At 44.2% G+C, this 12,569-nt stretch overlaps 1 protein-coding gene across 3 annotated transcripts in view; it reads left to right on the top strand.

The window, feature by feature from the left end:
• The window catches only part of KYAT1 (kynurenine aminotransferase 1), a 92,047-nt gene that overhangs the window by 33,915 nt on the left and 45,563 nt on the right, over positions 1 to 12,569 (top strand). Inside the window, exon 3 of one of the 3 annotated variants that reach the window (XM_082262945.1) lies at positions 910 to 1,023. The exons of the other annotated variants lie outside the window; for them this stretch is intronic. Coding sequence (XP_082119071.1) covers positions 922 to 1,023 — 102 coding nt within the window. The 5' untranslated portion in view covers positions 910 to 921. The remainder of the gene's footprint in view (positions 1 to 909; positions 1,024 to 12,569) is intronic. 3 annotated transcript variants of the gene reach the window in all.

Genomic DNA, 12,569 nt, shown 5'->3' with positions numbered 1-12,569 from the left:
CGACAACCGACTCTGACTTTTCGGCCGAAAAAAATCTGGTGTGCAGGCTATAAAATTTTTGTCCGCCGTCAAAACACGGCCGATTTTCGTGCAGTCAGTACAGATTTCGACAGGGAAAAATCTTATGAGCAAGACTAGGCATGCTCAGAGAAGAAAGAACACAAAGAAAGCAAACCAACACATGACATCACTTCTGAAGTAGAATTTTCTCGTGCGGGAAAATTCGTGTGCAGTCTAGGTGCATTCCAACCAACAAAACACAACTCTGGACAAAAGATGGATGACCGGTTGGCGGAAATTCGTTGCGTGTGTACGAGGCTTTAAAATTTGATGTTTAGAAGCTCCCCATCCAATCTGACAGAGCTTGAGCTATTTTGCAAAGCAAAATGGGCAAAAATTTCCCTCTCTAGATGTGCGAAGCTGGTAGAGACATCCCCAAAAAGACTTGCAGCGGTTATTGCAGTGAAAGGTGGTTCTACAAAGTATTGACTCCGGGGGGGGGGGGGGGGGGGGTGAATACAAATGCACGCCACACTTTTCACATATTTTTTGTAAAATATTTTGAAAACCGTTTTTATATTTCTCCTTCCACTTCGCTATTATGTGCCACTTTGTGTTGGTCTATCACATAAAATCCCAATAAAATACATTTATGTTTTTGATTGTAACATGACAAAATTTTAAGGGGTATGAATACTTTTTCAAGGCAATGTAGCTCCAGATAGTAGTAAAAGCTGACAGGGTTCTAACTTTTCCCCATTCTATCCAAAACCAAAAAAAAAAAAAAACAAACAAACAAAACAAAAAAAAGTGTTTACACTTTAAGCTGATGTCTAAAGTTTTTTTCTAAAGTTTTTCTAAAGTTTTGCAGCCTTTCACAGCAGAATATACACAATTGTGTATCATCAGCTTTTCTTCATAATGTTGCCATTGATGGCCAGGATGAGGAGCAGAGGGGCTGAATACATGGTGATTGCACATAGACAATTGTATGACACCAGCGCCACTTCCAGCTGCGTTCATGTAAGTAGCGGAGACCTCATCATTGTTATTTTAGTATATAACCTTATTAGTCTCTATTATGTTACCCCTGTGAACTGGCTGCGAAATGTCAACAAGCTTTGTGTCTAATGGTGGCTATACACGCTTTGAAAACTGATCGATTTGTTTTTTGATAAAATATTCCCATTGGACAAGATCAAATCTATTGTTGACCGCATATTTGATTGATCTGGGAAGTGGGTTCCGATGGATAGTTGGAAGATGCAATCAATTATCGATCACATCTCTGCTTTCACAATGCAATCATATAATGTGATTGAAATATGATCAAATTCATGAACAAAGCATCTTAGTGCTGCAGATCGAACCAACACGATCAATAAATTTCTGCCTTGGTTAATCAACTCAGTTTGATCAGAATCAAGCTCAAATTGCTCAAAAGAGAAATTATGCATGCTCGATTGTTTGCCGATTTTTGATTTGACTGAATCGCACATTGATCAGTTAATTAAATCAAAGTGTGTGTGGCCAGCATTTGATAGAAGCCTAGATGTCTATGTTCTGATTTTTGAGACAAACGGTATTCCCACACACTCAGTGCCCAGTGTCAGTGGCCATCATCCCTGGTTAGTATGTATACAAAGAAGATTCCCCTTTTAGAATGGGACTGTAAATGCCACTAGACACTGTGTATTGTACAAACAAAGTAGCTTTATTGAAATTACAAATATTGAACAAACAAAAAACAAAGAATTGCAACAATCACAAACATATACAGGGCATTAAAATATGCATGCATTTGACAGACCATGTACCGAACCACATTGAGGACGCTCAGATGCACAAGGTGATCATAGAACTGGAAACGACCCTACGCGTTTCGGGCATAGAGTAAGCCCTTCCTCAGGGGTCACCCAAAGTTCCAGATAAAGCACCTAGTATGCCTCAAGAAGCAAAGCGTTTTAGTATATTATACAATAATTGTCTATGCATACAAAAATAAACGGTCATGTACTTATCTTATAGTGCATGCTTTATGCTCATGACCCTACCCTTTGCGTCCAACCAATGGATTGGACCGGTCTGTCGAGTTAAAAACGGTATTGCTACCGTGTGGAGGGTTGCCCAAGTTCCCACAGGCCCGTTCAGGGCTAAGAATCCGTGAGAGCGTAGGGGAAATTGTAGTAGCTGCCCAGAGGGACCGACCGGGCACCACGATGACTGGAGAGTGTATGGCTCAATATGGACCACTCCCATAAAGGGGGATATGCTCATGTATCGAACCTAATGCAGAAATATGGAGAATAAAGAGAACGAGGAATGTAATGACCAAAAATAGGAATTTGCCTTATAAATTGATCATATCTGTCTTGTACCCTGAAAAGAGACATTTACCTGTAGTATATGAGGTGAATGAGACCACAGAGGGTCATATAGAGTAAAGGTAGTAATAATCCCGTATTAACAGGGTCACAATGTGTGGTTATCTGTAAAAGTAAGGGGGTACGAAGAATAATTAGGGGACATGGTAAGACTATTGGGTTAAGAAACAGTATCAATATGATACGGTGCCACCAAGAGCCAAGGTATGCAGACTACCGGAGGTGCGTGCACAAAAGAGCGTGATTGGAGGAAATGCAGTGTTAGAATAGGAGTAAACCCTCTATCCAAAGTCGAACATAGTGAATAAGGGGTGAGCGACATAACAACATAGCTGCCCATTTTAGTCCTGGATATGCCTTGTCACAATAATACAGCCTCAAGTATATATAAAGTATCCTATATCGCCTCTAGTGGTGTTTGTCATGGAGGCATGACATAGCCACTGTGCATGAATCCATGGTATAAAATATATACCATGGATTCATGCACAGTGGCTATGTCATGCCTCCATGACAAACACCACTAGAGGCGATATAGGATACTTTATATATACTTGAGGCTGTATTATTGTGACAAGGCATATCCAGGACTAAAATGGGCAGCTATGTTATGTCGCTCACCCCTTATTCACTATGTTCGACTTTGGATAGAGGGTTTACTCCTATTCTAACACTGCATTTCCTCCAATCACGCTCTTTTGTGCACGCACCTCCGGTTGTCTGCATACCTTGGCTCTTGGTGGCACCGTATCATATTGATACTGTTTCTTAACTAGTGTTGAGCGAACACGGACTGTATTATTCGTGTTCGTACCGAATAATTGGATTTTTGTTACCCGAACACGAACACGGACACTTTACTGTATATTCGGGTAAAAATCCGTGTTCGGTCGTTTTATTTCCGGGTTTTGCATGCTTTGGCGCTCTTTTCATGGCGGGCTTTCAACAGCCAATCAACAATCGTTTAACTGGTGTGCCTTAAGCCATCCCAGCCATGCCTGCAAATGTCTCAGTAGCTGTGATTGGCCGTCTGAAGCATGTGACCAAGTCTTTATAAGTTCGAGGCAGCCGCAGCGGCGTCATTATGCTGCTTAGATCAGGGACAGAGCACACATCAACGTGCTGGCTGCTGATTAGGGAAAGATAGGCAGGAAAAAACCATTTGTGTCCGGATAGAATTGAGGGACAGGTCGGAGTGTTTAGGCAGGGCGAGTTGTAGGCATTTTAGGGATAGTGTCTGCTGAATTATAGGGTCAGTGTGTTCTACAAACTACAATCGATATTGCTGTGTGGGGTGGGGTCTGCACTTAGTTCTCCTGATCTACGATCTCTTCTCAATCCTGTTAGGGACAGAGTCTGCTGAATTTTAGGGAAAGTGTGTTCTACAAACTACAATCGATATTGCTGTGTGGTGTGGGATAGGAGATAGGCAGGTGTTAGTGATCCACATCCATTTTTCTGTGTGTGGGCTGCAGTGAACACAATCTTTTTGGGGTGCAGTGAACACAATCCTTTTGGAGTGCAGTGAACAAAATCTTTGGGGGGTACAGTGAACACAATCTTTGTGGGGTGCAGTGAACAAAACCTTTGTGGGGGTACAGTGAACACAATCTTTGTGGGGTGCAGTGAAGACAATCCTTGTGGGGTGCAGTGAAGACAATCCTTGTGGGGTGCAGTGAACAAAATCTTTGGGGGGTACAGTGAACACAATCTTTGTGGGGTGCAGAGAAGACAATCCTTGTGGGGTGCAGTGAACAAAATCTTTGGGGGGGGGGGTACAGTGAACACAATCTTTGTGGGGTGCAGTGAACAAAACCTTTGTGGGGTGCAGTGAACACAATCTTTGTGGGGTGCAGTGAAGACAATCCTTGTGGGGTGCAGTGAAGACAATCTTTGTGGGGTACAGTGAACACCATCTTTGTGGGGTGCAGTGAACAAAACCTTTGTGGGGTACAGTGAACACAATCTTTGTGGGGTGCAGTGAACACAATCTTTGTGGGGTGCAGTGAACAAAACCTTTGTGGGGTGCAGTGAACACAACCTTTGTGGGGTACAGTGAACACAATCTTTGTGGGGTGCAGTGAACAAAACCTTTGTGGGGTACAGTGAACACAATCTTTGTGGGGTACAGTGAACACAATCTTTGTGGGGTGCAGTGAACAAAACCTTTGTGGGGTACAGTGAACACAATCTTTGTGGGGTGCAGTGAACACAACCTTTGTGGGGTACAGTGAACACAATCTTTGTGGGGTACAGTGAACACAATCTTTGTGGGGTACAGTGAACACAATCTCATACTTCTGAAGCTTTGAGGGTGCTGCCTGTTCTATACTCCTCCTCCTCCTCATCCATCCTTTTAGGTGTACAAACAATAGTAATTGTGGCCTAGTGTGCTTCTGTATGTGTGAAAAACATACACTTTTTTTGATCATATTTCCTATTCCGTTATTCAATAAAAACCTTTGGGGCTCAATTAAATTGCGGAATAGTCTGTGTCGGTACGTGTGAGATCCACCTTTCCAAGTTTTTGGGGTTCATCTCATACTTCTGAAGCTTTGAGGGTGCTGCCTGTTCTATACTCCTCCTCCTCCTCTTCCTCATCCATCCTTTTAGGTGTACAAACAATAGTAATTGGGGCCTAGTGTGCTTCTGTACGTGTGAAAAACATACACTTTTTTTTGATCATATTTCCTATTCCGCTATTCAATAAAAACCTTTGGGGCTCAATTAAATTGCGGAATAGTCTGTGTCGGTACGTGTGAGATCCACCTTTCCAAGTTTTTGGGGTTCATCTCATACTTCTGAAGCTTTGAGGGTGCTGCCTGTTCTATACTCCTCCTCCTCCTCCTCCTCCTCCTCCTCATCCATCCTTTTAGGTGTACAAACAATAGTAATTGGGGCCTAGTGTGCTTCTGTACGTGTGAAAAACATACACTTTTTTTTGATCATATTTCCTATTCCGCTATTCAATAAAAACCTTTGGGGCTCAATTAAATTGCGGAATAGTCTGTGTCTGTACGTGTGAGATCCACCTTTCCAAGTTTTTGGGGTTCATCTCATACTTCTGAAGCTTTGAGGGTGCTGCCTGTTCTATACTCCTCCTCCTCCTCCTCCTCCTCTTCCTCATCCATCCTTTTAGGTGTACAAACAATAGTAATTGGGGCCTAGTGTGCTTCTGTACGTGTGAAAAACATACACTTTTGTTTGATCATATTTCCTATTCCGCTATTCAATAAAAACCTTTGGGGCTCAATTAAATTGCGGAATAGTCTGTGTCGGTACGTGTGAGATCCACCTTTCCAAGTTTTTGGGGTTCATCTCATACTTCTGAAGATTTGAGGGTGCTGCCTGTTCTATACTCCTCCTCCTCCTCCTCATCCATCCTTTTAGGTGTACAAACAATAGTAATTGGGGCCTAGTGTGCTTCTGTACGTGTGAAAAACATAAACTTTTTTTTGATCATATTTCCTATTCCGCTATTCAATAAAAACCTTTGTGGCTCAATTAAATTGCGGAATAGTCTGTGTCGGTACGTGTGAGATCCACCTTTCCAAGTTTTTGGGGTTCATCTCATACTTCTGAAGATTTGAGGGTGCTGCCTGTTCCATACTCCTCTTCCTCATCCTCCCTTTAGGGTAGGAAAAAATTTAATCGGGCCTAGTCTGTGTTTGTACGTGTGAGATACACAGTTTTTTATCCTATTCCGCTATTCAATACACACCCTTTTGGTGTAAAAAAACATTAAATTGCGGCATAGTTTGCATATTTGACATTTGCATATATTGTGCCTTGTTGCGCTGTTTTGAGTACTCCACCAACATGGCCAGTGGCAATGACGCCGTTCTCAGCTTAACTATCCCACTTCTATGCCTCCTTGAAAAAACAATTCGGGCGATGATGGAAGAGGATGTGGCACAGGATGAGGAGGAGGAGGAGGAGGATGAAGAGGTAACATTTCAAAGGCTTTCAGGGCAGTCATTCGCAAGGGGCTCCGAGGGTGGGTTCCTGCACACACAAACGCCAGGGACACAATTGTCCAGCAGGGGCACAGTTCTGGAGGATGAGGAGGAGGAGGAGCTGGAGGAGGAGATGGAACCATGTTCACAGCAGGGTGGCACCCAGGCCAGCTCATGGCCATCACTGGTGCGTGGCTGGGGGGATACAGAGGACACGGACGATACACCTCCCACAGAGGACAGCCTTTCGTCGCCTCTGGGCAGCCTGGCACACATAAGCGATTACATGCTGCAGTGTCTCCACAACGACCGCCGAGTTGCCCACATTCTAACTTGTGCTGATTACTGGGTGGCCACGCTGCTGGATCCCCGTTACAAGGACAACGTACTGTCCTTAATTCACTCACTGGAGCGCGATCGCAAGATGCGCGAGTACAAGCGCACACTGGTAGACGCGATGCTGCTGGCATTCCCATCTGACAGCGGGGCCACAGTGGAAGCACAAGGCAGAGGAGGAGGAGGTCGCTAACTCAACAAGGGCACCGCCAGCACCTCAGAAGGCAGGGTTAGCATGGCCGAAATGTGGAAAAGCTTTGTCAGCACGCCACAACAAACAGCAGCACCAGCAGCTCAGATGGAACGTCTTAGCAGGAGGCAGCATTTTACCAACATGGTGGAGCAGTATGTGTGCACACGCCTACATGTAGTGAATGAGGGGTCTGCCCCCTTCAACTTCTGGGTCTCCAAATTGGGCACATGGCCTGAGCTTGCCCTTTACGCTTGGAGGTGCTGGCGTGCCCTGCAGCCAGTGTATTATCTGAACGGGTATTTAGCACGGCTGGGGGTGTTATAACAGACAAGCGCAGCCGCCTGTCCAGAGACAATGTGGACAAGCTCACGTTCATTAAAATGAACCAGGCATGGATCCCACGGGACTTTTCCGTACCTTGTGCAGAATAGCAATGGATACCGACCTTACCCAGCCATTGTTCCATTTTTGCTCTTTCTCACTCTTTTGGGGTGTACCCTCATTTAAAATTTGTAAAAAGAAGCAGTGTTGGCTACCTCGTCCTCCTCCTCAGGGCCAGATTAACGTAGGGGCTATTGGAGCTGCAGCTCCATGCAGGCCCCTACCTTTTATATAGGCCCCGGGTTGGCCATATTCACTGTGACCGCTCTTCTGTCACTTGTAAACACAGAAGTCTGGCTTCTATGCTCGCTTCCCCAGGCAGCACCCTCAGAACCTCCCCACACAGCGCGAAGGCCGGACAAGGAGGGACAGTTGCCGATGCATGGATGTGTTTATGGGCTTCAGAGACAGCATCCCATGTTGAATTAGGCATGCATGGCTGCACCCTTCCTCCTCTGGGTGCATGCCAAGGCACGGCCCTTAAGGCCCTTCAAAATCCTCAGCACCAAGACCATGATGCTCTTAATCCGGCCCTGGTCCTCCTCCACCGCCGCTTCCACCTACACCGCCCATAGGTGTGCGCAGCCTATTGCATTAGGGTGTGCACCCCAAAGTTGAAATACACATGCATGTGTTTGCCTACATGTACATGGCCCCGATACATTACTCTCCCTGCTGGCAAAGAGAAATAGAGCAGAGCAGGTGCGAGGGAGATCTTTCCCATCTCCTCACTGGCAAACAGAGCGATAATGCTATGTGCCCTAGGTGATTAGGGTGTGCCCAGGTACACCAGGCACACCCTGTGCGCACGCCTATGACACCGCCACATCCACCACCACCTCAACCTCCCTCCTACTCCATATGGGCCTCGTCCTTCAGAGATGAAGAACATTGTTTTATTTTTCTGTTTTTTTTTTGTTGTTTTAAGTTATTTCCCTATCCACATTTGTTTGCAGAGCACTTGCCATGCTCTTAACTACGTTTTGCTGCCATTTGCAGCACTCTAGCCCTTTCCATTGGTGTTTTAGAGCCATTTTAGTGCCTTAAAGTTCGGGTCCCCATTGACTTCAATGGGGTTCGGTGTCCGGGAAAAGTTCGGTAAAAGTCCGGGACACGGACCCGGACTTTTTTTTAAAGTTCGGCCGAACCCGTCGAACACGGACATCTAGGTGTCCGCTCAACCCTATTCTTAACCCAATAGTCTTACCATGTCCCCTAATTATTCTTCGTACCCCCTTACTTTTACAGATAACCACACATTGTGACCCTGTTAATACGGGATTATTACTACCTTTACTCTATATGACCCTCTGTGGTCTCATTCACCTCATATACTACAGGTAAATGTCTCTTTTCAGGGTACAAGACAGATATGACCAATTTATAAGGCAAATTCCTATTTTTGGTCATTACATTCCTCGTTCTCTTTATTCTCCATATTTCTGCATTAGGTTCGATACATGAGCATATCCCCCTTTATGGGAGTGGTCCATATTGAGCCATACACTCTCCAGTCATCGTGGTGCCCGGTCGGTCCCTCTGGGCAGCTACTACAATTTCCCCTACGCTCTCACGGATTCTTAGCCCTGAACGGGCCTGTGGGAACTTGGGCATCCCTCCACACGGTAGCAATACCGTTTTTAACTCGACAGACCGGTCCAATCCATTGGTTGGACGCAAAGGGTAGGTTCATGAGCATAAAGCATGCACTATAAGATAAGTACATGACCGTTTATTTTTGTATGCATAGACAATTATTGTATAATATACTAAAACGCTTTGCTTCTTTAGGCATACTAGGTGCTTTATCTGGAACTTGGGTGACCCCTGAGGAAGGGCTTATTATATGCCCGAAACGCGTAGGGTCGTTTCCGGTTCTATGATCACCTTGTGCATCTGAGCGTCCTCAATGTGGTTCGGTACATGGTCTGTCAAATGCATGCATATTTTAATGCCCTGTATATGTTTGTGATTGTTGCAATTCTTTGTTTTTTGTTTGTTCAATATTTGTAATTTCAATAAAGCTACTTTGTTTGTACAATACACAGTGTCTAGTGGCATTTACAGTCCCATTCCAAAAGGGGAATCTTCTTTGTATACATGTTCTGATTTTTGTGCAGGATAGTCCTTTTGTACGCTTTATTTTATTTGGTCACTAAATGGCCTATTTCACACGGGTTTTGACTTGTAAAAGTATTCAACAAGCTTTGATTGGCATTCTTGAAGCCTTTAAATCCTCTTTCACAGCTCCATTTAAAGTGCTCCTTCACATGACTTGCCATTATTTTTTCCCTTACAAATACCACCCACCCTCCCACTCTCCACCCCACTCTCCCACTCTCCCACTCTCCACCCCACTCTCCACTTGATTATACAACTGGATATTAACTTTAATTTTAAAAATTTTTAATGGGAAAGTGCTTATTTTAATTGTACAGGACGCAAGACCAGTAGTCGTAGACCCTGGGCTAAATGCTGCTACCTTAAGGTGATTGGAAACTGGCAAAATCTTTGCTGGTAACAGCTCCCAGTGCACCCTCATGTAACCCTACTTCCCCTTTGGGACCCTCATTTTTTACTAGTGTCCTAAGTGACAGGCCTACACCAAGTGAAGTTTCTACGCCAATCATTTTTTTCACTACTTTGACAATTCTATCCAGGGCCGTCTTTAATATTGATTGGACCCTGGGCAAATATTTTCTTGGGCCCTCCCAAATCCACTTATCAACTATTTGCAGGCAGTGCGGGCTCAAGGGGCAGCTGCTTTGGGCCCCACAACAATGACTGGGCCCAGGGCAGCTACCCCTTTTGCCCTGTGTTAAAGACGGCCCTGATTCTATCAAGATCCAACCGCTTGTTGCTTTAGGGCTCAATAGCGGTCTCAGAAGGACCTGCCATAATTTTCCTCTTGCACCCCCAAGCCCCCACTTCTCTATGTCTATACAATTGGATGTTACATATATCCAATATATTATATACACTATATTACCAAAAGTATTGGGACACCTGCCTTTACACGCCCATGGGCTTTAATGTCATCCCAGTCTTTGTCCGTAGAGTTCAACATTGAGTTGGCCCATCCTTTGCAGCTATAACAGCTTCCACTCTTCTGGGAAGGCTGTCTACAAGGTTTAGGAGTGCCAAGTTAGAAAAGTATTATGTTTAAAAGTACAGCTTATGATGGTCGTAATAATGTAAAAGCTTCCTGGCAATATGCATTTTCAGTTATTGACAATGCTGATCCAGAAGCATATACTGCTCTTGCAGGAGCTTTATTAATGTTCTCTGGATTTTCAGGAGTAATTTTCTCTATAAATGAAGGGATTGTGTATTTTGGGAGGCTGTGGTCTGTAACAGTTCCTTACTTGAAGATACTGCTGGTGAAGAAACACTTGTGGTGATCCAGAAGCGGCAGGAAGAGTGTTTCTGGAATGAGAACTCTGGAGGGAAAAGCTACTCGCACTTTAATTCTTGTCCTCCTCATTTAATACTTTAAATTCTTTTCTTTTTTTATGTATTTAGGGAACCTCTGGCATGCAAGCAGGGTCGCTTATAGGGGAGGACCACCAGTCCTCCAGTAGGGGGCCCAGGCACACAGGAGGGCCCCAACAGCACGGAGCATAGGTGCAGTCTGGCAGAGGGGCAATTACAGAAGGTAGCCCTGTGTGGCTCTCTGCAGGCAGCAGCTGAAAACCAGTTTTTCCCTCTCCTGCCAGCTTTCAGCTGCTGCAGGGAGAGACACAGACACAGAGCATCGTTTTTGTAATCTCTTCTCCAACACCGATCCCCCTCCCTGTTCTGCCAGCTTCTGATTCCCCCCCACATTTCATAACATATTAACATCCTAATAAATAATTTTTAAAAATTGTAAAATAATTGTAAACACTTAACATTTAAAAAAAAAAAATATATATATATATATATATATATATATATATATATATATATATATATTATTTTTTTTTTAACGTTAAAAAAAACAATTAAAGGGCTAATTCACACAGGTTCTTTGTTATGGTTGTGTCCGCTAGTATTGATTTTAGTGTATATTTAGTGGAAATATTATCTTGATATCTTTGGGGGGGGGGGCTTGCCAGGTAGGCTGTACGGGCCCCCGTGATTTCTAACAGCAGCCCTGCATGCAAGGATGTGTTTTGTCATCCTTGTAGCATTTGGAAAAGAATATTTGCACATTGCAGCTTTGCTGTCAGCAGGAATTGCACTGTGGATAGGTTTCCAGACTCTAGATATTGGTCTCACCATTTTACTCAGAGGAGGAAAAAAAAAAAACTTATTTAGAAACTAGTTTATAGGGAGAGATTATGCTTTGATGGTGAAGAACATTATTAGGAATCATTTAAATGTTAAAAAAGAAACTAATTTGTCAGACACATTTTACCCTTTTACTTGCCAATTAAGGCCTAGCAGCAACATATTTAAACTAAACTGGAGCCTTTCCCTTGCCGTGCTCCCAAGTGGCAATAATGCATTATTCCCTTTTTTTAAGAACTGTATTGAGAAGTTCAGTGTTACTTGAATTGAATTCCAGGATTTGCTTGTCTTCAACTGAGAGAACTTGCAATAATTTGAATTTACATAAAGTCTCAGAAATCTTTCGTTAAACACTTCTCGCCCAACATCTAGGCAAATGATGGTGGCAGGGTGCTCTCTTGTTCTAGGACGACGTCCTATCTCTCGCTGCACTTGCATGGCAATCAGGGGTGCGCTGTGTCCCTGAGATCTCCCCGTCCCAGGGACGGTAAAGAGCTAATGACGTGGCTCTTTACCCATGTGATCAGCTGTCTCCAGTCACAGCTGATCACATGTAAACAGGGAAATGCAGTTTATTGGCTTTCCTCTCCTCACACTGACAGCGATCATCGGCACTTCCTCACAGGAGAGACCTGCACAGATAATCGGAGCAGTCCCAAAAGTGCCCATCAGTGATGCCTTTCAGTGCCGTCCATCAGTGCCACCAATCAATGCCCATCAGTGCCGCCTTTCAGTGCCACCTATCAATGCCGCCTATCAGTGACCATCAGTACTGCATATTAGTGCCTCCTTATCAGTGCCACCTTATCAGTGCACCCTCACCAGCGCACATCAATGAAGAAGAAAAATTACTTATTTACAACATTTTCTAACAGAAACTAAGAAAAACTATGTTTCTCTTACGTCCTCCGACAGTCGCCGCCACCTCTAAGTCACCACTATTGGTATTGACTTCCGCTCCGCAGGAGTAGCTAGGCATAAGACTTAGTCAAAAGAACAAAAGCATTTGCATAGACACACCCATGGGGGCTGTCCCACTGGTCAATA

The sequence above is a fragment of the Pelophylax lessonae genome (genome assembly GCF_965119305.1).
Source record: "Pelophylax lessonae genome assembly, chromosome: 7".
In the NCBI taxonomy this organism is placed as follows: domain Eukaryota; kingdom Metazoa; phylum Chordata; class Amphibia; order Anura; family Ranidae; genus Pelophylax; species Pelophylax lessonae.
This window is presented reverse-complemented; position numbering and strand designations above follow the sequence as displayed.